General features: G+C 39.3%; 1 protein-coding gene across 1 annotated transcript in view; it reads left to right on the top strand.

Moving 5' to 3' along the window:
- LOC102842505 (mitogen-activated protein kinase kinase kinase MLT-like) overlaps window positions 1-26,964 on the top strand; it is a 244,632-nt gene that overhangs the window by 215,775 nt on the left and 1,893 nt on the right. Inside the window, exons 17-19 of the mRNA XM_006866647.1 lie at window positions 7,415-7,531; window positions 10,373-10,447; window positions 15,636-15,786. Coding sequence (XP_006866709.1) covers window positions 7,415-7,531; window positions 10,373-10,447; window positions 15,636-15,786 — 343 coding nt within the window. The remainder of the gene's footprint in view (window positions 1-7,414; window positions 7,532-10,372; window positions 10,448-15,635; window positions 15,787-26,964) is intronic.

Consider the following 26,964-nt stretch of genomic DNA (forward strand, 5'->3'; position numbering starts at 1 on the left):
TATTAATGGATGTTTACAGTTGTTTCTCTTCATTTTGAGCTGTGCCCCATTAGCAAATGAAGGTCACGAAACCTTTACTCCATTCGTGTTATCATGGTCAACTTTATTTCAAGGAGGCAGCTCTTCCCCAGTCATATTTTGAGTGACTTCCATCCTGAGGGGCTCATTTTCTGGCACTGTATATGACAATGTTCTGGTGTTCCTCATCATGTTTTGATATTCAGTACTCTCCTATCTGGCAGTGTTCCACTGCTATTCATAAGATTATTGGGCTTGTTCTGAGTTAAAAATTGACTTGACATCTCATAACAACATTAGAATATCTACTCTAACTTTGGAGTTAGACCAGTTAGTAGAATATCTACTCTAACTTTGGAGTTAGACCAGTTAGACCAGTTGTGCTGTTTATTCCCACTTTCACCACTTACTGGCCACATAATCTTAGGCAAATTCCTGAGCTTCATTTTTCTCACGTGTTTAAAGAGAAAATAAGTGTTGTACTGCTTCCCTAAAGTCACCTGTCAAACAGCTCCCTAAGGATTTACAGTCTCAGAAACCCTAGATAGAGAGGGTCACTGTGAGTCAAAATCTGCTTGATGGCAGTGGTTAGGTGGGTAATTATGTAGGTCAAATAAAAAATATAGTTTAAATACCCAACAACATGCTCAAAGCTTAGTAAGCCAACTGTTACTGTCACTTTACCAACTCATCTCATTGGGGTGGGGGGTGGGGGTCTTCCTTTTTTCACTGACCCTCTACTTTACTTAGCATGATGACCTTCTCCAGAGACTGACCCCTTCTGAGAAGATGTTCAAAGAATGAGAGACAAAGTCTTGCCATCTTCACTTCTAACGATCATTCTGGCCATAGAGGATAGATTGGTTTGTTCTTCTGGCAGTCTATAGTACTTTCAATATTCTTCACCAGCACAATAATTCAACTACATAGATTCTTCTACTGTCGTCTTTATTCATTGTCCAACTTTCACATGCATATGACATGACTGAAGATACGATGGCTTGGGTCAGGTCCATTTTAATCCTCAAACTGAAAGCTTTGTTCTTGAACACTTTAAAGAGGTTTTTTGCAGCAGATTTGCCTAATGCAATACATTGTTGGGTTTCTTAATGCTCTTCCTATGGGTGTTAATTATCAAAGTCTTTGATAACATCCATCTTTTCTCCATTTATCATGATGTTATTTATTGGTTAAGTGGTAAGGATTTTGTTTTCTTCACATTGAGGTGCAATCCATACTGAAGTCTTTGATCTTCATAAGTAAATATTTTAACTCCTCTTCACTTCCAGCAAGCAAAATTTTGTCATCTGTATATCACAGGCTGTTAATCAGTCTTCCTTCAATCCTGATGCCAAATTCTTCAGATAATCCTGCTTCTTGGATTATTTGCTCAGCATACAGATTGAGTAAGTATGGTGAAAGAATACAACCCTGGTACATATGTTTCCTGATTTAAAATCATTTAGTATCCCATTGTTCCATTTACAAAGACTAGTGGCTACGAATCAGACTGCTAACATCAGGGTCAGCAGTTTGAAACTAGCAGCTGTTCTGAGGGAGAAAGATGAGGCTCTCTGCTTCCGTAAAGATTTACATCCTCAGAAACTCTGTGCAGGGTTGCTATGAATCAGAACCAACTCCACGGCACATAACTACCAACAACAACCATCTCTTGGTGTATGTACAGATTTCTCATGAGAACAATTAAATGATCTGTAATACCCATTCTTCACAACGTTATCCATATTTTGTTATGATTCACAAAGTCAAATGTCTTTGCACCATCAATAAAGCACAATTAAACAACATTCTCTGATTTCAGCCAAGATCCTTCTGATGTCAGCATTTATATCTCTGGTTCCAAGTCATCTTCTGAATTCAGTTTGAATTTCTGGCAGTTCCCTGTCAATGTACTGCTGCAATTGTTTTTTTAAATTAACATCAGCAGAATTTTACTTACATGATATCAATGAGATTGTTTGATAATTTCTGCATTCCATTGGTTTGCCTTTCTTTGGAATGGGCACATATATGAATCTCTTCCAATCAGTTGGTCAGATAGCTAACTGTCTCTCGTATTTCTTGGTACAGATGAGTGAGTGCCTCTAGTACTACATCAGTTTGTTGAAATATTTTATTTTGTCAATTCCTGGATCTTGTTTTTCACCAATGCCTTCAACGGCGTGCACTTCTTCCTTTAATACCATTGATTCTTGGTCATATGGTACCTATTGAAATGGTGACTCTGCATAGTCCTTCTATCTTCTTTTGATGCTTTCTGTATCGTTCAGTATTGCAACCTTAGATTTGAACTTTTTTTCACTTCTTGAAAAATACTGAACATGTTCTTCCCTTTTAGTTTTCTAACTCCAGGTCTTTGTACATTTCATTATAATATTTGGGTTTGTCTTCTTGAGCTGCCCTTTGAAATTTTCTGCTCAGCTGTTTTACTTCATCATTTCTTCCACTCCCTTTAGCTTCTCTGCACACAAGAGCAGGTTTCAGAGTCTTTAATTTTGGTCTTTTGACTTTAATTTTGGTCTTTTCTTTCTTTCCTGTCATTTTAATGACCTTTTGCTTTCGTCATGGATGATGTTCTTGATGTCATCCCACAACTCTTCTGGTGTCTAATGTTCTTTAGGTGGTCTCTAAAATCAGGTGGGATATAGTCAAAGTAATATTTTGCCTTTCATGGACTTGTTTGAATTTTCTTCAGCTTCAGTTTGGATTTGCCTATGAGCAATTGATAGTCTATTCCACAGACTGCCCCTGGCCTTGTTTTGGCTGATGATATATTGAGTTTCTATATTGCCTCTTCCCACAGATGTAGTCAATTTGATTCCTGTATATTCCTTCTGGTGAGGTCCATGTGTATACTCACTTTTATGTTGTTTTAAAAAGATATTTGCAACGAATAAGCATTTGTCTTACAAAATTCTATCCAGCATCATTTCTAGTACCAAAGCCATATTTTCCAACTACTGATCCTTCCACTTTGTTTTCAAGTTTCACATTCCAATCACCAGTAATGAACAGCGATTCTTAATTTCATGTTTGATCAATTTCAAGCTGAAGATGTTGATAGAATTCTTCAATGTCATCACCATTGGCTTTGTTGGTTGATGCATAAATTTGAGTAATAGTAGCATTAACAGGTCTTCCCTATAGGCATATGGACATTATCCTATCACAGAAAGCGTTGTACTTCAAGACAGATCTTGAAATCTTCTTTTTAATAATGAATGTGATGTCATTCCTCTTCAGTTTGTTGTTTCTGGCATAGTAAACCATAAGATTATCCTATTCAAAATGGCTATTTACCAGTCCATTTCAGCTCACTAATTCCTAGGATATCGATCTTTTTGCATTCCATTTCATTTTTGACAGCTTCTAATTATCCTAGATTTATACTTCTTATGTACATTCCGTGTTTTGATTAATAATGGATGTTTACCTGTTGTAACTCATTTGGAATTGTGCCCCATCCGCAAATGGAAGTCCTGAAAGCTTTGCTACATTCACATCAGTATAATCACCTGTGTATTGATAAGGCAGCTCTTCTGTCGTATTTTGAGTGCTTTCTAAGCTGAGGGTTTCTGAAAATATATCTGACAGTACTCTACTGCTATTCATAAGGTTTTCAGTGACTAAATATTCAGCAGTGGTCCGCCTTTCATTTCTTCCTAGACTGTCTCAGTCAGGAAACTCAGCGGAAACCTGTCCACTATGGATGACCCTGTTGGTATTGAAAATAATGGTGGTATAGAGTCCAGAATCGCAGCAACATGCAAGTCACCACAGTGTGACAAGCTTTTGCTAGCCAACAGAAATCTAAAGAGAATTTCACTTTTTATGAAACAAACAAACAAACAAAAAACCATGGAAAGCAAAACTAGCATTCAGCATTAATTTTTCAAGGTTCCCTTAAAGAGCAGTATACAGTATAATTTCGCTGTTCATTACTGGTGATTGGAATGTGAAACTTGAAAACAAAGTGGAAGGATCAGTAGTTGGAAAATATGGCTTTGGTACTAGAAATGATGCTGGATAGAATTTTGTAAGACAAATGCTTATTTGTTGCAAATATCTTTTTAAAACAACATAAAAGTGAGTATACACATGGACCTCACCAGAAGGAATATATATACTTGGATGTATATATCACCAAACTCTTTCCCTGGGACCTTCACTGTATATTTTTTTTTATATTTGATATAGACTGTGTATTATATCATTCTTGCTTTTGCTATATGTTAAATTCATTTTAGATTTTGTGTTATTTGGGATCATTTGGTAGTTTATTTTCCCATATATATTAATGGTAATTCATCAGTTTGCACCATTTTGTCTTACTCATGCGTTATCACCAATTTATCCTTTTTTATTGTTAAGAAGTACATAGAACATTCTCTGAATGTACCAAAGCTTCTAAGAATATTGTTATATGTCTTTTTTTTCTTTCATTTCTCTTATGCAAATATCTAAGAGTAAAATATCTAGCTTATAGGATAGATGTATATTTAGTTTTACATGAAATTTGCCAAAACCTGCTCCAAAATTACTATACCATTTTATATTCCCGCCAACAATACATCAGAGTTCCAACTTCTCCATATTGTGGTGAACGTTTGATAGTCTCACTCTTGGCCATTATATTTAGTTTGTGGTAGTGGTGGTGGTTGTGTATTGTGGAGTCGGTTCCGACACAGAGCAATCCTGCCTAGCATTTCTGAGGCTGTAAATCTTTACGGGAGCAGAAGGCCTCAGCTTTCTCCCATAGAGCAGCTGGCAGTCAAATTGCTGACACTGTGGTTAGCAGCACAGCTCCTAACCCACTATACTACAAGGGCTCCTTATAGTGAGGCTGTTCGTTGGTTATGTGCCTCTGTTACACCAGGGGGCGCTGTGAGTAGCTTATGTATAAGAGTATATATGAGTATATGGTGACACAATAGACTCATAGCAACCCCATATAGGATTTCTGAGGCTGTATATCTTTACAGGAGCAGAAAGCCTCATCTTTCTCCTGTGGAATAGCTGGTAGTTTCAAACTGCTGACTTTGAGATTAGCAGCCCAACACGTAACCACTACATTTCTCTAATGATATAGAACACTTTTTTACTATATGGATTTCTTTTTTTAAATGTGATTACCATTATTTCAAAATCAAGAGGTTTTTCTCAGGGGACATCAAGGTCAATTGGCACCATTGTAGTCCATGTAGTCTACATCCTACTTTGGTGAGTAGTGACTGAGGTCTTAAAAGCTTATTAGTGGCCATCTAACATGCAGATATTGGTCTCTCTCCATCTGGAGCAAAGAAGAATAAAGAAAATCAAGAACACATGAAAGCCATTATTGTAAAGAACTAATGGACCACACAAACCTCAGCTTCCTGAAACCAGAAATAAATAGTGCCCAGCTACCTCTACCAACCACTTTGAAAGGGACCACATTAGAAGGTTTTGAGTAGAGTAGGAGGAAAATGTAGCCAAAACTAAAAAATGTGCCAAAGCTCAAAAATCACAAAAAAAGACCAAGTTCACTGGTCTGATAGAGACTCAGGAAACCCCTGAGACTATGACTTTTCCTGACCCTTCAAGCTTGGAACTGAACCTCAGTGGATCCGTTTTCAGTCCAGCAATTGTTGTTGTTGTTGTTGTTAAGTGCTGTTGAGTCGGTTTCGACCCATAGCGACCCTGTACAGGGTTTCCGAGGGTGTAAATCTTTACGGGAGTAGAAAGCCTGATCTTTCTCCCGCGGAGCAGCTGGTAGTTTCGAACCGCTGACCTTAAGGTTCGCAGCCTGATTCATAACCACTACGCTACCAGAGGTCTATAAGGAGAACAATACCACTATGCATTCCTTATCACAATCAACCATTCCAGATAAAAATTTAGCATTTGCCTAAGGGCAAAGTTCAGGAGGCTGGAAGGGTTAGGAAAAAAAGGAAATAGACATGGAAAAGACAGACTAGAATTGATTGTGGGGGCAGATTGCAATCAATGACACAAAACAAAATTTAAATGAATTATTGAATAGAAAGCTGATTTGTTCTGTAACCTTCACCCAATTCACAATAAAAGGCTAATTTAAAAAAAATTAAGGAGTTTCACATATGAATCGAGTTTTCCAGCTTTTTATGAAATATTAAAGGACCTAGCAAAACTGTGTTTATATTCTCACAGGAACATTCTAGTGAAGCTGAGTAGTGTCTAATCCATTAAGGCAACTGCTCTTTAGTCCTACCCCACCCAATGATTCCTCAGTAGTCAAACTGCTTGTCAATTTTCATTCATGTCAATTTCATTCTTCATCACATTTATAATATTGTTTTCCATCCTGTGAAGAGGAAAGTGAACTGTTGCTTATGTCTATGTCATTATTAATACTGAAAAAAAAATCGAGATCAAAAAAGACTTATATTTCAAAAAAAGATCACATTTCTCTGTGACTATGAAAAATATGCCTACAGTGTTTAAGATGCAACTTAATTGTATCTATTTTGAAAGATGACCACTTAAGGCTCTATAATGAAAGTTGCTAACTTTTCTCATCTTTATCATCTGTGTGGCCCCTTTAGAATTTTGAGTTTGCAATTCCTATAGTAGAACACTGTGTTAATTATCTTGTGCTGCTATGACAGAAATTCCATAACCATGACTTCAACAACAAAAATTTATTTTCTCACAGTTTAGGTGGTTAGAGGTCCAGATTCCAAGATTTGGCTTGAGGGGAAGGCTTTTTCTCTGACTCTGGAGGAAAGTCCTTGTGTCTTCAGCTTCTTCCTGGTTCCTTGGAGATCTCCATGTTTGGCTTCTAGCTCACCCAATCTCTGATTCTTCAGTTTGTTTGTTTGATCTCTTTTATATCTCAAACAAAATTGATTTAGGATATAACTAACACTAATTCTGCTTCATCAACATAACAAAGATATCCCCTTCCCAAATGGGATCATAACCACAGGCATAGAGATTGGGATATACAATACATATTTTGTTGTTGTTAAGTGCCCTGAATCAGTTCTGACTCATGGCGACAGTGTATAAGGTTTCCGAGGAGCAACTGGTTAACTTGAACTGCCGACCATATGGTACACACCAATTTTGCAATCCAGTGCATTAATCCCCAGCACCAAACCAGGACTCTGAACACATATTTGGGGAGACATAATCCAATCCATAATGGATAATTTTTGTTTCAGAACTGTACTAACTGGGGGTTATTTAGCTACCCAAAGGGATTGAAATCATGACCTTTTATTGAATAAGGAAGAAAAAAAATGACACTCTAATAATACTTCATTTAGAATATTTCATATGTTATAAAACATTGAGACTTTAAAAAAAACTTGTTTCACTTTCTTAAATTCTATAATTTTGCTTTTAATTCCAGGATTGTAAGTGGAAAATGTATATGGAGATGGATGGGGATGAAATTGCAGTAACCTACATAAAAGATGTGACATTCAACACTAACTTACCTGATGCAGAGACCTTAAAGATGACAAAGGTAAGGGTTCTATTTATGTCTTAAAAGCCTTTTTGAATTTCCAGATATCAAACAAAGACATTAAAATACCCCAGCAGTATGCTTTTGTGTTTCTCAGATGCTCAGCCTCAAGCTGGCTGTTGAAAAGCATTTTATTTACCAGACTGAAATCACAATCGTTTTTTGTTAAAGTTCTACTTATGCTGTATGAACTACAAAGCATTGTAAAAAAAAAAAAAAAAAAAGCATCATTTAATGTTTTTAATTTTTTTTCTTCTACATTTCTTTCTGCTTATTCTGACATTTATTAGAAGAAAGAAAATGCTAATGATAAAAATATTTACCTCAAACTTTGGGTCATTTTAAACTCTGAAAGACTTATAAGGAGGAAGGCTTTCTTGGTTGTGTCTTGTTGATTTCTTGAAGGATTAAAGTGAAGATATTTCTGAGGCATGTGCTGAAGTCTTGATTGCTTCTGTGAGTTCACACCTAGGGATTGCTAGAGAGAAAAAGAAGCATGGAACTTACTAGAGTCAGTGATAAAAGTGTGTCTAAATATAAAGACTGCAACCTGTGATATGCAGATGATACAATCTTGCTTGCTGGAAGTGAAGAGGACTTAAAATACTGACTGAAGATCAACGCCACAGTCTTCGGTATGGATTGAAGCTCAATGTAAAGAAGACAATAATCCTCACCACTGGACCAATAAATAACATCATGATAAATGGAGAAAAGACTGAAGTTGTCAAGGACTTCATTTTACTTGGATCCACTATCAACACTCAGTCAAGCAGCAGTCGGGAGATCAAATGACATATTGCATTAGGCAAATCTACTGCAAAAAACCCTCTTTAAAATGTTCAAGAGCAAAGATGTCAATTTGAAGACTAAAGTGCACCTGATCCAAGCTTTGGTATTTTCAATAGCTTCATATCCATGTGAAAGTTGGACAGTGAATAAGGAAGAGTTTAGAAGAACTGATGCATTGGAGTTATAGTGTTGGAGAAGAATATTAAAAGTACCACGGACTGAAAGAACAAACAAATGTTTGTTGGAAGAAGTAGGGCAAAACTTTGTCTTTCATACTTAGGACATATTGTCAGGAGGAACCAGTCCCTGGAAAAGGGCATCATGCTTGTTAAAGTGGAGGGTCAGTGAAAAAGAGGAAGACCCCCCAATGAAAAATATTGGCACAGTGGCAGCAGCAATGGACTCAAGCTTGATAAAGATTGTGAGGATGGCCCAGGACTGGGCATTGTTTTGTTCTGTTGTGCATGAGGTTGCTATGAGTCAGAAGCAACTCAACAGCACCTAACAACAACAAATACAGAAGAAAGCCTGGCAGAAATGCTAGCTTGGTCCTCAAAATGGAAAAATGTCCATTCCAATCACACTAACATAAATATGTGTGAGACTCTGTCATAGGTCAACAGCCTTAGATAAATAACCATGATCTCAATTGGACAGTCACAGTAAAAACTTCACTTTAGTCATTATCTCTAGTACAAGATTAACTGTGTACTAGGTTTCATTGAAGGAAATTGATCTTCTACCAAAGAAGTTCCAGGACACAAACAGAAGTAGGGAAATGACAAGATTCTTCAAAGCCACAGCATTAGGCTTATAATGTGTTCTCTCTAAACACCCAAGTCTTTTTAATTTACATATGGATTCATCAAGTAGACAAATTTGATTTTCTTTTTTGGAATCCCCTGTGTAACTAACTGGGAGTATTCAAATGACATAATTTATTTGTAAAAATTATAATCCAGTATTAACTATCCCTTATCTTCTTCGGTTCAGGCTCACCAGCTGCTCCTTGGAAACCCTATACAGGGTCATTATGTGTCAGAACCAACTTGACGGCACTTAACAACATGTCCTTTGGACATGGTGTTTTATGCCCTGAATACTGGAAAGATATTTTCTCTGTCCTTCCAACCTGTGCTGTCTGTGGCAGCAGTTGTTCCTTGCTGCAAGGCCCAAAGAAGGCCATTGAGGTTATAGGGTGGGTAGGATAGGCATTATAAAACTGAATATAGGTGTTTCTGCTATAAGGCCATATACTAATAAACCACATCTGCTGTAAAATCACACACCAAAATTAATAGGGCACATGGGAGAGATAGCATTGAGGCAGACCCCTCAAAACCTATAGATTTTTTCAAATAGAACCTCCACAGAAACAATAATCCTAATTTAAAAACTAAATAAGTAGCCCAGTTAAATCTCTACTGCACTTGCTTTGTACTCAGCATGACAGCTAGTCATCCCTTTGTAGCCTTAAAGAGGAGAGAAGAGAGAAGATTTGCTTCTGATAGAGACCATTTCACCAAAATTAACAGTATAATCAAAGGTATAAGCAGCTACACTAACCTGGGGAAATGTCTCTGTAGCTTCTTCAGTTGCAGTTCAACAGATAATAGAAAGCAGAGTGGCTGTAGAAACCCTAAACTAGCCTCTGAATGCCCTTAAAGAAGAAGGCACTTCTTGGTCTGCTGTCTTGGTGTGGCACTGTAGCATAAACACTGGATTGTTAATCTCAAGATCAGTGGTTCAAACCTACCAGCTGCTCCTCCAAAACCCTATACAGGGTCGCTATGAGTCAGAATCTACTCAACGGCACTTAATAATAACATATTTGTGAAAGCTTTCTCTCAATTGTGAGAAAGCTTCTGCTGATGCTTGAAAACACAAGCACATTGAGAATAATCAGATGTGAATCAACATGGTTCTCCTGAAAATCTAGCATTCTTCCTCTATTTTCCAATCTTGTATGGGGCAACTGGCCTCAGAGATAATAGTGTAGAAGAGTAGATGGTACTCTGGCAGTCCAGCTCCCTAACTCTTGTTTTTCAGCCCCCATTTGTAATGGAGAAGTGGATTGCAGGAATAGCAGACCATCAGACTGTGGAGTGCATTGTCACATATGAGGTAAGTTCTAGGGAAAGGGAACTAATGGCTTTGTTGTCAGTTGCTCTACAGGTGTTGGACAGCTAACCACAAGGTTGCAGGAGGATGATGAGGCTGTCTACTCACATAAGGATTTATAGTCTTGGAAACCCTATAAAGCAGGAGCGGAGAACCTTTTTCTGCCAATGGCCAGTTAGATATTTGTAACATCACTTAATATACGTTTATGTTGCTATGGAAAAAACTCCTAGATTGAGTGACTTTCGAGTCCTGCCTGCAGTTGTCTTGGCAGAACCAGACCAAATGATTTCTCGGACTTATATGGCCCATGGGCCAGACATTCCCCATCCCTGGTATAAAGGGTCTCTACAAATGAGAATGAACTCACTGGCAACGGTTTATTTGTTCTATAGTTATTATTTGCTCCCTCAGAAAGTTAAGAACTTATTGAGGGTGAGTTTATTTAACCAACATGAACATAAGAAATAAATATAGCAATTTAAAATATATATATTTTGCTTTTTATTATGAATTGGGTGAAGGTTTATAGAGCAAATCAGTTTCCATTCAACAGTTCATACACATTTTGTTTCATCCCATTGATTGCAGTCCTCACAATGTAACATCATTTATCTTACTTCCTCCCTGTGTTTCCCAAATTGAGCAATTCTAAGAATGTGTTGGGAAGGAATGGGAACAGGATAACATTGCCTAGCTACAGAGCCACTCATCACTAGGTGACTGAACACCTGCCACAAGCCACATAATGTGTTAGATATGGGGGGGAGGGGTGCCAAACAGTGACCAAACGAGCTTAGAGTTTAGGGGTGAGGGTAAACCATTGATTCTCCAACAGGACAGAACTACTGCCTGAGATATTACTAAAACCAGATTCCAGTGTTATAATATTTTTTGTAAGTGTTGTTGTGTGTGGTCGAGTCAGTTCCAACTCATAGCAACCAGCCAAGAGCAGTTCATGGATTTGAACTGCCGATCTATGGCTAACAGCCCAGTGTTTATCCTACAGTTCTACACCAGGGCTCATTTTTTATGGGAAAATAAAGACCTAATACTTTTTTAAAATGCTATAAAATAAAAATTCATTCACTTAGCACCTACTGCCAGATATGGAAGCACAGTGGCTCTGTAGGATAAGCACTGAACTGAGTTCCATAAAATCAGTAGTTAGAGCCCACCAGCCATTTTGAGGAAGTAAGATGAGGCTTTCTGCTCCCACAAAGATTGACAGCCTCGGAAACCCTGTACAGAGTGGCTGAGTTGGAACCAACTTGATGGCAGTTAATGACAACTGCCTGATACTATTCCACATAATAAAGCTATGATTAGGTTAGACACGGCTTATGGTCTTAAAAGAGCCCTGGTGGTGCAGTTGTTAAGCCCTGGACTGCTAACTAAAAGGTTAGTGGTTCAAACCCCTAGTTGCTCCTTGGAAGAAAGCGGTAGCACTCTGTTTCTGTAGAGATAACAGTTTTGAAAACTTTATGGGGCCATTCTATACTGTCCTATAGGACAGCTATGGTAGAGCACAGTGACTCCATAGGATAAGCACTGGACTGTGAATCACAGGCTTTTGGTTCAAGTCCACAAACTGCTCCATGGGAAAAAGATGAGTTTTTCTGCCTCCGCCAAGATTACAGCCTTGGGAACACTATACAGGGTTGTTATGAGTCAGGATTGCCTCAGCACACTTAACAACACCAGCAGTAGGATTGCTGTGAACAGTCAGAATCAACTCAATGGACTGTTTTATTTATTTAATTAATAATAAATTGAATCTTGTTGCTTATATTCCAGTAGAGGCAGATAGATCATAAATAAGAAATAAACAATATCAGAGAGTGATCAGTGGTAACCCGGAAGTAGTGTGACTCAAGCTTGAGACTGGGGAATCAGCGAAGGCCTGATTGTCGCAGGAACAGCAAAGGAACAGTCAGTACAAGTCCCTGAGGCAGAGTGAAATGACAAAGCTACAAGTGGGCAGGGCCAGTTCAGAGGGCCTTGTGGGCCGTGGTAAGGAACTGAGGTTTACTATATACACAATGGAAGCTAATGGAGCATTTTAAGCAATGTTGTTGTTAAGTACCGTGGAGTTGGTTCCGATTCACAGCGACCCTGCACAGGGTTTTTGAGGCTGCAAATCTTTACGGGAGCAGAAAGCCTCATCTCTCTCCCACGGAAGAGCTGGTAGTTTCGAACTGCTGACCTTGAGGTTAGCAGCCCGATTCATAACCACTACGCTACCAGAGCTCTTTATTTAAGCAATAGAGAGAAATAATCTAATTATGATTCTGTTTCTTAATCAACATGGTTTCCATGGCTGATGGGACATGTGTCTTAAAAGTTAGAGAAAACCCTGTGATGAAATGGGAAGAGGGTGGTGGCCTGCAATTTTCATATTAGGTTTGACATACATTCATGTATCAGTATGCATCTAGCATAAAGAACATGCATTTTATTCATTTGTTCAGTTATTCATTAATATTTACCAAGAACTAGACACCCCTTGCTTACACCTGTTTTACCTCATTCATGTCAGATAAATACTGAGCGATAGGTATGGTATCTTTATTTCACAAAGAGGGAGAAATGAAATAAACCCCTGAGATGCCCACCCATGGAAGCCTGCCTCAAATTGAATTTCATAAACTGCTTCATTGTGATGCTTTTCTTAGTGGCTGTCTTAGGATAGTATCTTAGACTGGATTTTCTAGAGAAGCAAAACCAGTGAAACTGTGTATAGAGAGATATAAACATTGCAGAGAGAGAGAGAGAGAGAGCGAGTCCTGGTGTGGTTCTGAGGGTTAATGAGCTGGACTGCAAAGTAGGTTTGAATGTCAAGGTTGGGGGTTCAAGTTCACCAGCTGCTCCTCAGAAACCCTATCTGTACAGGGTCGCTATGGGCCAGAACTGACTCGACATCTCTTAAGACAGAAGTTTGTATCGTGGCAATGGCTCCCACAGTTGTAGAGGTGAGAGAGTCCCAAGTCCAGGTCAGATGAAACAAGATTGGCAGGCAGGTCTAGCAGTTCCAACAGTCAAGGAGGCAGACAGGCAGGTCTGACAGGTAAGAAGGCTGGCTGCTGAGGACTCCCAGGATTTTCAGGTAATAGAACAAGTCACTGGCTAAAGTCCAAAAAACCAGAGATCGTAGGATAAGCAAGATGCAGACCCAGTAGACAGCAAACAAACTTTGCCTTAGTGTCTAATAAATTGGAAGCAGGACATACCCCCAAAGGAAATATCCTTTCCATTGATTGGCTGCTCATAACAGACCTCATCATAGAGTTAATTACATGATATTAGATCTCATTATGGAGATAACTGCATATCAACTGCCAAAGCACTGACAATCCTGGTCCAGTCAAGTTTATGCAACACCTTAACTATCACAGCTGGGTTCTCTAGAAAGGCAAAATAAGTGAAACTTATGTATAAGTATACAAAGAGAACTTTAAATCAAGGAAATGGCTCACACAGTTGTAGAGGTGGGAGAGTCCCACATCCAGGAGCAGATGAACCAAGATGGGCTGATTAGACAGTCAGCAGGCAGGCAGGTTGAGCCTGCAAGATGGCAGGCTTCTGACATCTCCCATAAACTTCAGTTAATAGAGCAGGTCAATGCCTCAAGTCCAAAGAACTGGGGGTTGGGGGATGAGCTAGATGCAAGATCCAGACCCAGCAAAGAGCAAGCAAGCTTTGCCTGAGTGTCCAATATATTGCAAGCAAGCCACACCCTGAGGAAACTTCTTTTCAATCTGCTCAGAGCACTTATCATCATAGAGTTGATGACATTGTATTAGATCTCATCATGGGGATAACTACATTTCAACTGCCAAGCCACTGAGAATCCTAGCCCAGTGAAGTTGACATAAAACCTTAACTACTGCAGTTGTCAAGGTTTGACTTTGCATCATTTGAAACCCAATCGCTATGGGGTTTGCAATTAATATCACAAAACAAAATGTGTATGAATAGTTGAATGGAAAACTTAATTTGCTCTGTAAACTTTAACACAAATTACAATAAAAAGTAAAAATAGGAAGAAAAAAAAGAAATCCAAGCCCTGACGAGTAGACTTGTCTAGGGTGACCCAATACAAAAACCCAGTAAGTATTCCAGCAGTTACTGATCCCCACTAGCCTGGATACACACCATACTAGGGATGAGACTCCAGAGAAATAACACTAACCACCAAGATAAAATCAAAACAGAAGAGGTGGATTGGTCTAGAGGAACTTGGAATCTAGACTGCCATGGACCTGTGGACTGGTCCCTACGTCCTAGAAAAGCCCTTTCTAATAAGTGGATAGTGACAGTGGTAAGATCTCCTATTTGCCTGCTCGTGGCAACTCTGGAGACCAGATCACCCCACACCATATTTTCACAACCCTATTGAATCCTGGAGAGGCTCTTTCATCTACACTGGCTTGTGACACCTGGAAAACATGCTTATTTATATTAGTGCTGAGTGGAGATTTCAGGAAAAGAAAGTGTGACTTGGTCTGGTGTCCTCTTCTTTTTCTGACACTTGTTTCTTAACTCTTGGAGGCCACCTCAGCTTTGCATCTGTTACCCTTCACCCTCTAATAGTTCCACCAAGTTACTCACATCACCCAGCTTCCCGGATGATCAAAGGCAGTCTTAGGTAAAATGGTAGTCAGAGTTTTATTTATTCAACAAAACATTGGTTTTCAAGTAATAAAAACAGATGAGATGGTTTGTTTTTCATTTTGTATTAAACAAAAACAAAACTCACTACCATCAAGTCAGTTCCAACAAATAGAGACCTATGTAGAGTTTCCTAGACTCTAAATCTTGAAGGGAATCTCGTTTGTCTCCCACGGAGCTAAGCCAGTTGGTTTGCACCACAAACCTTGCAGTCAGTAACCCATCTACAGTGCCACCAGCATTCCTTCTTATTCAACAAAGAGGTAAGTAATGATGCAATAAATTCTCCCCAAATTTAATAAATTCAAAGAGAAGATAACTACATTTTTAGCTACTGAGAATGCTGTAACCCAATAAAGTGGTAACATTTTACTTTTAATAAAATTAGCATATTTAGGCCTGCTCATAACAACTGAAGAGTTTCTAAGGAGTGAAAATGAAATCACATGACAACCTGACTTTTTTCCCTTCCTACTTGGTAAACGTGTGCATGTTTGGTTGTGGGTTTCTTTTTTACCAGAGTGATGTTAGAGTTCCAAAGAGCACCAAACATGTCCATTTGATTCAGTGGAGTAGAATGAAACCTCAAGATGAAGTCAAAGCAGTCCAACTTGCCATTCAGACTTTATTCCCCAACTCAGAGGGTAACCCAGGAAGCAGGTCCAATTCAAGTAAGTTACTGTTCAAATACTACATATATAATGGATTCCAAAATCTTAAATATTGTTAGATTTTATATAAATATATTTATATATTCTTAGAGCAAGGATAAGTGCCAGTCTCTGGGGTAGACATAGATTTGTAATCTAATACCTCCTTCTGATATTTTTAGAATATTAGCTTTGTACACAGACTATATGGATAGTAATATTTATGGACTTATAAATACAAGCTTATTATAATGAATGTCAATATTTGGAAAGATCAACCTGCCTGTCTGCATGCCTGCCGACTGTCTAACCTGCCAGCCTTGGGTCCTCTGACTAATGGATCTGAGTTTCTCCCACCTTTACAACCATGTGAGCCATTTCCTTGGCTTCAATTTCTCTATATGTATTCATATAATGGTTACATTGTATTGGTTTTTTAAAGTATGTGTATTTATATACATATATATCTAGTTTCTAAAAGTGTGACTGTAGATAAATATATGAATTTCTAACATGTACAGCAAACATTCCTATGAAGTCACGCTAACTTCTTAAGGCCTGGACACAATTGGTACATCCAAACATAACCGTGACAGGAAGGAAGGAAATGACAGGAAGGACAGGAACAAGAAAGTGGGAAGGTTACTCTAAGGGAGGGTAGAGAAGGACAGAGAACTCAGGAAATGCATGAATATGATGGCTAGTAGTGAGAGTTAATTGTAGATGATACAAAGAAATTAGGGACAACAAAGAGGAACACTCTGTGACTTTCTGCCAAATTTGTTATTACATGATGAATTCAGAGAAGGGGTTCTGACCCTTGCTTTGTAGGCCCAGAAACTCTAACACAAACCAGAGTTAGACTCTATGGGACTGACACAAGCTAGGAGATAACCCCATGACCTTGAGAATTATGACTGCCAAATAAAAAAAATAATAATACATATTTTGTGATCAATGCATTTTTTCCTCAGTAGGACAATGTACCTGGGAAGCCATGTCAGAAGGTTTTTTTAGTGGGCAGAGGAGCAAAGCAAGGTACTCTAACTAGCTGATGACCCTGATGTATGTGTTACGAGAGCCTAGATCATTCATTCTCCTTTGTAATCACCTATGTGCCAAGTAGACCAAGTATTTTTCAATGTCCACCAGCCAGGGTGCCCAGAATCCTGTACAGTGTTCAAATCCACCAACAAATTATTTGACAACAGGCTGTACCTCCCTTTCTTTGTCAATAAAGTTGATTTATTTCGTTTCTTTCACAATCAGTCATGAGAAGACCATGACTGGGCTTTAGATTTTACTAAGTCTGCTCAACTACAACCACAACCACAATTTCAAACATCTTTTAAAGCATGCTATTTCCACAGCTGACTAGCCCATACAGTCTGGGTTGGTTCTCTCTAGCATCCTACTTAGAAGACACTCTATTGGTAAATTCTTGCATTTGCTAATTCAGTAATCTTGATTTGCATGCCTATTATCATACCCTTTAAGGATTTATTACTATAATAACTAATAATTTTTAGGACACATTTTACTTCTGTAGGTCTTTCATAGCCATGATCTTAAAGGCTCTCTACAACATCCTTCTGAAATCTATAGGGGTCTTCTTTCTCTGCATATCTAGTCTAATTTTCTCCTACACTGAAAGTTGTTTTTCTCTCTTTCCCAACCCACATGACAGCAAATGGTTGTTAACAGCTTCCAAGTCTTAACATAGTTCAAATCCTACCACTTTGAGAGTTACCAAATGGATACTTTATCAGTCCCAATTCCATATTTCCTGGTGTTCTCCCACCATCACCACTCATCCTCCCCTCCCCACCCCCCAGCATTTTCCTCTAGATCAATTAACTGTATCAACAGGTTGAGACAGTGGTGTGGTAGTGCCCACAGGGTAGGGTGGATGATGGTGAGGAAAATGTACAAATGGCAACTTCTGCTGCAAAAATGTAGATGGGGAATGGTAGAGATATTCCTAACGGAACAGTGGCAGACATCTAGAGGTATGTTCTACTTCTCTTACATATAAATTTGTTATTGTTGTATTCTTGTTGTTAGGTACCTTCAAACCCATAGTGACCTGTGCACAAAAGCAGTAAACACTGCCCAGTTCTGCCCCATCCTCACAACTGGTGTTATGTTTGAGCCCATTATTGTTCCCACCACGTCAATCCATCTCGTTGGGGGTCTTCCTCTTTGTCGTTGACCCTCCACTTTATAAAACATGATCCAAACTATAAAAGAAAAAGTCTTGCTATTATTGTTTTTAGGGAGCAACCCGGCTGCCGTACTTCTTCCAAAATAAATTTGCTCATTCTTCTGGCAGTCCATGGTACATTTAATATTCTTCATCAACACCATAATTCAAATGCACTGATTCTTCTCCAGTCTACCTTATTCATTGTTCAGCTTTCACATGCATATCTTGTTGTTAAGTGCCATTGAGTTGGTTCCAACCCATAGCAACCCTGTATAGGGTTTCCAAGGAGCAGCTGGTGAGCTTGAACCGCCAGACCTTGCAGTTCAAACGGCTTTGCAGTCTGGTGCATTTAACTACAATACCACCCTAGGACATGCATACAGGGCAATTGAAAATTCCCTGGCTTGGGTCAGGCACATGTTAGTCCTCAAGCTGACATCTTTGCTCTTGAATGCTTTTTAAAGAAGTCTTTTGCAACAGATTTGCCTAATGCAATATGTCCTTTGATTTATTGACTGCTGCTTCCATGAGTCTTGATTGTGGATCTAAGTAAAATGAGGCCTTTGAAAATTTCAATCTTTTCTCCACTTATTATTATTATTATTATTAGTCTGATTGTGAAGATTTGTGTTTTCTTCACATTGAGGTGCAATCTATACTAAAAGCTTTGTAATCTTTACCAGTAAGTACTTCAAGTCCTCTTCACTTCCAGCAAGAAAAGTTGTATCATCTGCACATTACAGGTTAATGAGTGTTCCTCCAATCCTGATGCTACACTCTTCTTCATATAATCCACTTTCTTATATTATTTGCTTAGTGTAGAAATGAAATTAAGTGTGGGACACTCCTTTCCTGATTTTAACTGCACAGTATCCCCTTATTCTGTTCTAACAACCGCTTCGTGGTCTATGTATAGTTTACTCAAGTACTCTGGAATATCCAGTCTTCACAATATTATCTATAGTTTGTTACAATCCACACAGTTAAACGCCTCTAGCTTTGGTAGTGGTTACGAATCGGGCTGTGAACCTCAAGGTCAGCAGTTCGAAACTACCACCTGTTCCATGGGAAAAAGATGAGGCTTTCTGCTCCCGTAAAGATTTATAGCCTCAGAAACCCTGTTCAGGTTCTCTATGAGTCAGAACCAACTCCACAGCACATAACCACCACCACCACCATAGTCAATAAAACAGCAATAAACATCTTTCTGGTGTTCTCTGCTTCCAGCCACCTGACATCAGCGATAGGTTCCTCATCCTATTTTAAATACAACTTACATTTCTGGCAGGTTCTGGTCCATGTGCTGTTACAACCATTTTAAATTATCTCCAGCAAAATTTTACTTGCATCTGATAGTAAAAATATTGTTGGATAATTTCCGTATCCTATTAGATCACCTTTCTTTGGAATGGGAAAAAAAAGCAAAATAATTTCTTCCAATCAGTTGATCAGGTAGCTAGCTGTCTTCTAAGTTTCTGACAGAGACGAATGAACGCCTCCAGTGCTGCATCAGTTTATTAAAACATTTCAATTGGCATCCTGTCAATTCCTGGAGCCTTGATTTTCACTAAGTGCTTTAAGTGCAGCTTGAACTTCTTCCTTCAATACCATGATTTCTTGATCATACACCACCGCCTGAAATGGTTCAACGTTGACCAACTCTTTTTGGTACACTAACTCTGTGTATTCCTTCCATCTTGTCTTGTTTCATGCTTCCTGCATTGTTGAATATTTTACCCATAGACTCCTTCAGTATTGCAAACTTCAGTATTGCTTGCATTTCTTCTTCAGTTTTTTTCAGCTTGAGAAATGCTGAGCGTGTTCTTCTCTTTTGATTTTCTAACTCCAGGTCTTTGTACATTTTGCTTTAATACTTGACTTTGTCATCTCAAGATGCCCATTGAAATGTTCTGTTCAGCTCCCTTACTTCATCATCTCTTCCATTGGCACTAGCTACTCTATGCTCAAAAGCAAGTTTCAGAGTCTCTCCTGACATCCATTTTTGTCTTTTCTTTCTTTCCTGTGTTTTTAATGACCTTTTGCTTTCTTCATGTATGATGTTCTTGATATCATCCCCCAATTCCTCTGGTTGTATGTCATTAGCGTTCAGTGTCAAATCTGTTCTTAACATGGTCTCTAAAGTCAGGTGAGATATACCTAAGTACGTTTTGCGGCTCTCATGGACTTGTTTTAATTGTCTTTAGCTTCATTCTGAATTTGCATATGAGCAATTGATGGTCTGTTCCACATTCTGCTCTTACCTTTGTTTTGACTGATGATATTGACCTTCTCCATCATCTTTTTCCACAGATGTAGTCAATTTGACTCCTGTGTATTCCTTCTGGCAAGATCTACATTTATAGTTGACATTTATGTTGTTGAAAACAAATGCAGTGACTAAATCGTTGGTCTTGCAACATTCTGTCATACAATCTCTGGCTTAACTTATATCACCAAGTCCATATTTTCCAATTTCTGAAACCTCCTCTTTCTTTCCAACCACCAATAATTATCAATGTATCTGGATACCATGTTTGATCAATTTAATACTAAAAAAGTTGACAGAATTCAATTTCTTGATCACTAGCTTTGGGAGTTGGTGTGTCAATTTGAATAATAGTTGTACTAACTGGTCTTCCTTGTAGATGTATAGCTATTATCCTATCACAGACAGCATTGCATTGCAAGATAGATCTTGAAATGTTTTGATTATGAATCTGACTCCATTCTTCTTCAATTTGTCATTCTCAGCATAGTAAGCCATATGATTGTCTAATACAAAATAGTCAATACATTTGCATTTCAGCTCACTAATACCTTGGATATCTTTATGTGTCCCACTTCATTTGAACAACTTCTAGTGTCCGAGGGGCATAGTTCACACATTCCCATGTTCTGATTATTGGTCAATGTTTGCAGCTGTTTCTCCTTATTTTGTGTCATACCCCATCAGCAAATAAGGATCCTGAAAGCTTTGCTCCATTTATATCATTAAGGTTGTCTATACTTAGAGGAAGCAGGTCTTCCTCAGTCATATTTTGAGTGCCTTCCAACCTGAGGAGCATCTTCCAACACTATATCAGACAATGTTTCAGTGCTGTTCATAAAAATTTCAGGGCTGATCCCTCAGAAGCTTATTCTTCTGAACAGCTTATTTTCTCTTCTAGTCTATATTTAAATCTGGAAGCTTTGCTGAAGCCTGTCCACCATGGGTGACCCTGCTGGTATTTGAAAAACTGTTGGCACAGCTTCCAGCATCACAGCATGTAAGCCACCACCTTATGATACACTAACAGATGTATGGGGCACTAGTGCCTAGGATATTGATCTTCATGTATTTCATTTCAGTTTTGAAGATCTTCAGTTTTCCTAGATTCACACTTTGTACATTCTGAATTCTGATTTTTAATTGATATTTGATTCTGTTTCTTCTCATTTTGAGACACGCCCCCTCAGCGAATCAAAGTCCTGAAAGCTGTATTCCATCTACATTTTTAAGCTCAGTTCTACTTTGAGGAGGCAGTTCTTCTTCAGTCATATTTTGAATGCCTTCCAACCCGAAGGGCTCATCTTCCAGTACTATATCAGACAATGCTCCGCTGTTAGTCATAAGCTATTTTGTTGCTAACCATTCAAGAGTCCTGGTGTGGTGCTGTAAGATAAGCACTGGACCACAAGGTCAGTTTGAACCCCAAGATCAGCAGTTCAAATCCACCAGCCACTCCTTGAAAATCCTATACAGGGTCGCTGTGAGTTGAAATGGACTCAAAGGCACTTAACAACAACAGCCTTTCAGAAGTGATCCGCCTCCCCTTCTTCTTAAAGTTTCTCCAACTGGAAACCCTGATGAAGCCTGCACCATGGGTGACCCTTCTGCTATTTAAAGAACTGGCCACATAGCTTCCAGCATCCCATCAACACACAAGTTGCCACAGTATGACAGACTACCAGAGAGGAGTGGTAGATAATTTGCTATCACCTAAACCTACCCCTCCCCTTCCCCCGGAGGGCTGGTGTGGCATTGTAGGATATCAATTTGAACCACAAGGCCAGCAGTTCAAACTCACCAGCCATTCCTTGGAAACCCTATACTGAGTCACTATGAGTTGGACTCAACTCAGTGGCACACAATAACAACGAATCTTTTTTTCTGTTGTTGTAGAAAGGAATAATCAGTACTTCTATCTCTCACTGTGTGGCGCTGTGGGTTAATGTGTCAGACTGCAAAGCCATTTGAACTGCTAGGTTGGTGGTTCAAGCTTACCAACTGCTCCTCGGAAATCCTATACAGGGTCGCTATGGTTCAAAACCGACTCGATGGCACTTAACCACAACAACAACACCTCCCATTGTTATTGTTATGGATAAACCTTTTTCTTCTGATTATTAACTAGAGAATACAGAATGAAAGTAGGTATTGACTTCCCTTTGGCTTACACCAGTTTTAGCTAGTTTGTTACCCTCCCTTCCTGTTTCCTGTATAGATTCATTTTTCCATATGCTGTGAAAGGGGCCCTAGTGATGCTGTAGGATATGCACTGGATTGCTAACCACAAGGCCAGCAGTTCAAGCCCCCCTCCCCCCAGCCACTTGACTTACAGTCTCAGAAAATCCTATTTAGGGTAGCTAAAGTTGTGGGGTCTTTTTATATGCTGTGAGAGGATACCATATGAATTAATTAAGACAGATCACTCCACTGCAAATAACAGAAAACTCAACTCTAACTGGTTTACTCCAGTGGTTCTCAAAAGGTTTTTCTTAGTCCAGCAACTTCAAAATCCCCTGGGAGCTTGTCAGAAATGCCCATTTGGGGGCCCAATCCAGACCCACTGAATCTCTGAGGGTGGGGACCAGCAGTCTGTATTTTAATAAGCCTTCCAAGTGATTCAGAAACATCCAAAGTTTGAAAATCACAGGTTTAGACAATAATTAAATTTATGATTTCCCATAACAAGAAGTCCAGAAATAGGGCAAGCTTCCGATGCAGAAGACAAATGTGCTGGACCATGCGAAGGCTCAAAAGCGAACCTTTCCTTCTTCCCACTCTGCCATCCTGAACATCTGGCTTCGTCCTCAGACTAACTCCTTTCATGATCACAGACCTCACGTAAAGCCATGACTATGTCCTGTAGGACTAAGGGGTCACTCCCCTCCCTATCCTCATATCTGTTGTTGTATGTTAGGTGCCATGGGGTCAGTTCTGACCTATAGCCACCCAGTAGAGGGCTTCCAAGGATTTAAGAATGAGGAAAACTTGCCTGTAAGCCCCCCAGCAAACTTGCCTTCATGTTGCTTTGGCCAGAACTGAGTAACTTGTCTGTTCCCAAACACACGATCACTGAATCCAGCTTAGACAAATCAAAGTCTGCCCCTAGTGCTAGAATGAGACCAGTTTCTTCTGACACATGGAGGTGACTGAACACCCAAATAAAATTAGAATTCCGCTGTCTTTTTAAAGAGATGGAAGTAATACGTGTTGAGATGCCAAGAAGAGACAAGGAGGAAGGACGGTAAGAAAGTTAGGTTTAAAAAGTCAGAACAAGCCAAAGGGAGGTCAATACTACTTTTCATAGGTCTAAGGAATCATACCTAGAATCTAGAGATTCGGCCAACTGTATTCTAAAAAGTCCTGAGATTCATATCTTTGTTTCCCTTCTCTCCTATTTTTATGACAATTCTGAGAATTTTTTTTCTCTCCCCGTCTCAGTCTTCCACTAAGTGAAAAGAGTTATTGTCCTAAATCTTATTCACTCCTGGTGTGGCGCTGTAGGATAAGCACTGGACTACTAACCAACCACAAACTAATTGCAAGGTTGGTGGTTCAAACCTACAAGCCACTCCCCAGAAACCCTACATTAGGTCACTAGGAGTCAGAACCGACTCAACAGCACTGAACAACAGCAACATTCATTTGTGTGTTCCAATACGCTGCTGATAGTATCAGAAGCTGGCTAAATCACAAAGAGAAGAGACAGGTATGGGTAAGCACTGCCCCCCCCCATCCTCCACAGACCCTCAGTCAACCCCTATGACCACCCTTCTACTGGGTAATCCCTCCTGCCTTATCCTCTTCACGTCCACTCCCTTGTCAAAACTGTCATGATGAGCGAGAAAAGAGGACAAGAATACATAAGGTAACAAAATACTGCCAAGAAAGACAGATGAGAGCCAGTGCCCAGAAAGAGGAGTTGTCCTTGGAGAGAAGCAGAGAAACTATCTCTAAAACAGGAATGAAAAAGTTAAAAATGGTGATCAGGATGGGAAATCTCAGATAGGGGGAGGAATGCGAGACAGTCCTAAACTTATTTGTTTTAAATTATACTGTATTTTGTAGAGAAGAAAATAATATACCTTGGCAGTAATACCAAAAGTAACATGTGACTTAGCCATTCTTTTGTTAGTATGGTTTTAAAAGTAAGGTGCTGGAATCGTCACTGTATGTGGCATTTATTACTTGTATTTTTCCATGACTCATTCGTAAAATGTGAATACTTTCTCAGCTACCTGAAACGTAGGAAGTATGTTTAATTGTATGGAGGGAGGAGTGAAGAGCCAGCAGGTCAACTTTGAAGAATGCTACATGCATTGACTAACTCACTTAAAATGTCCAATCAAATAGCTCTGTCCTCAAGTTGTTGAGAAATGCACTAAGCATTTCCTAACCTAGCTTCTATCCAAGGTAAATTATTGCCCACTTATGAGTGGTAAAATTAGACCAAAGTGAAGCTTGCAAAATACTCATCTGGAGAGGCTAGTCATTAAATATCTTTATCTAGTTTGCTACACCTCTTTACTCAAAATACACCAAGAGTTTTCCCAAGAATGGTCAGCAGGTTCTTAGCTATCTGGCACTGCCACACAGAAATCCCACATGTGGGTTCCTTTAAAGAACAGGAATTTATTCTGCCACAGTTATGGAGACTAGGTGACTGAATGAATGGCATGGTGCTAGGGGGAGGTCCTACCTTGTTGCCCATTGGCACAACAGGTGACTAGAAAGGATTCAAGGGGGTGGTTCAGGCTTCAGACATTTCAGACACATCATGATGAAAGCAAGCAGCATTGTGGTTGAATGCACCCTTTGAGAAATGTCTGGGTAAATCACTCAAGCCAGCGGTGTATTCTCTGTGCAGAGACCATCTCATAGGACAGAGAAGCCACTTGCTCTGTTACTCTCTGTTGTTGTTAGCAAGTGCCGTTGAGTCGGTCCTGACTCATAGCAACCCTGTATAGGGTTTCCGAGGAGTGGCTTGTGAGTTTGAACCAGTGACGTTGTAATTCAAACAGACCTAGCGGTCAAGGACTAGAAAAATCCATGTACACAACGAGAGCCAGGATGGCTGAGGAAGCTGTGGCAAGGAGGATCACCAGGAACTCAAAGAAATTAGGCAACACAGTCCAGGCTCTGAGGAGCACAGCAGGAAGATCCTAGCGTGAAGAACTTATTCATTCACAGGGATACAGCTTCCTAGGGGATTGTCACTGATGAGCCAGTCTCTTTTGCCTTGTTGTTGTTATGTGCCGTCGAGTCAATTCTGACCCATAGCTACCCTGTTTATATCTTCGTTTCATTGCATTGCTTATAATCCCCTCCATGTACCATCAATTAACAATATTTCTCTCTGTTCAGTTTAGCTCTTCTTGTTTTGTTTAGTTTTTTTGTTTTTTTTTTTTTCAAAACATTCAGGCATGTATAATAATTTACACCACCAAAGGGCACATTCTGCAAGCCTGCCTCCTGACCGCCAGCTCTCAGTCCTTCTCTTTCCATGAATCTAGGTTCCTCAGCTGTTCCTCCTCTCCATGTCCTCATTTCTACCTCCATCTGTGGTATCGCTGCTTCTCTGGATAGGGTCCCGACTTCTGCTTGTGCTCTTCTCTCTTCATGATCCTGGGGTCCTCTGTTTCTGGACTGCATGATTAACTGCTCCCCCATTTTCATTGCAAAACTTCTATCTTTACAATTGTGACAGTATCAATTTGTCAGGAGAACAATTTCTCACTAATGAATCATAAGAATCTTATCTCCATCTCTTCACCAAACCCATCTAGACAAGATGAAAACTATTGAGTGGGGCCTTTATCTTCTCTCACACCCTCTTAAACTAAACTCCTTCTTGAAACCTTGTAAGCCAGTCACTTCATGCCTTCATCGCCCCCTCATTTTAGGTAGCCAATATATAAGTTGTCTGTCCCTATCTACGCTGGAGGCCTGGTGTGGTGCTGTGGACTAATGCATCAGACTACAAAGTTGTTTGAACTACAAGGTTCAAGTTCACCAGTTTCTCCTTGGAGACCCTATACAGGGTCACTATGGGTCAAAATCGACTCAACGGCACTTAACAACAACAATATCTAACCTATGTATAGAGGGGATAGCATTGATACTTCATGTGAAGACTCCTTCCCTCTCAGTTGATATTTTGAGCTACTATATCCATGAGTATAGGTTAAGTTCATCAAATTGGAGAAATTTCCCCTCGTTTCCTTTATCTAAAAAAAGTTTTTGTTTTTTTTTTTTAATCTTCCTCTAGTTGAGTTCTGATTATCAGGCCATTGAGGCTAGGTCAAATGGGTACTAGCTGCAAGTCTGGGTGGTCTTCTGCATCTCCCCTCACTTCACATCAACTGGATGCTTCACTCTCAGACAGCTTCATTTTTTATGCTACAAACGTTTCTCATTGAGGAACCTCAGGAATATCGTCTCTGTCTTTCCTTCAAATAATCTCTAGCTGCCTCAGCCAGGAAAATTTGATTTCCTTTATCTGCATTTAGAGTCCCTGAAGGCTTAAAACTGCTGGTTGGTGAAAGCTTTGAAAAGTACATTTTGTTTAGTGAACATGTCCCTGCCACACAACCAACCATTTGTAGAAGTGAAAACCTGAGAGATTATTGGGAGAATTAAATGAGATCATGTAAGTAAAGCCCATGGTACACACAAGCATATAACGCACACTCAGTAAGACTAAATCCCCCTATTATATATATATTTA

The sequence above is a fragment of the Chrysochloris asiatica genome, unplaced genomic scaffold, assembly GCF_000296735.1.
Source record: "Chrysochloris asiatica unplaced genomic scaffold, ChrAsi1.0 scaffold00094, whole genome shotgun sequence".
Taxonomy (NCBI): Eukaryota; Metazoa; Chordata; class Mammalia; order Afrosoricida; family Chrysochloridae; genus Chrysochloris; species Chrysochloris asiatica.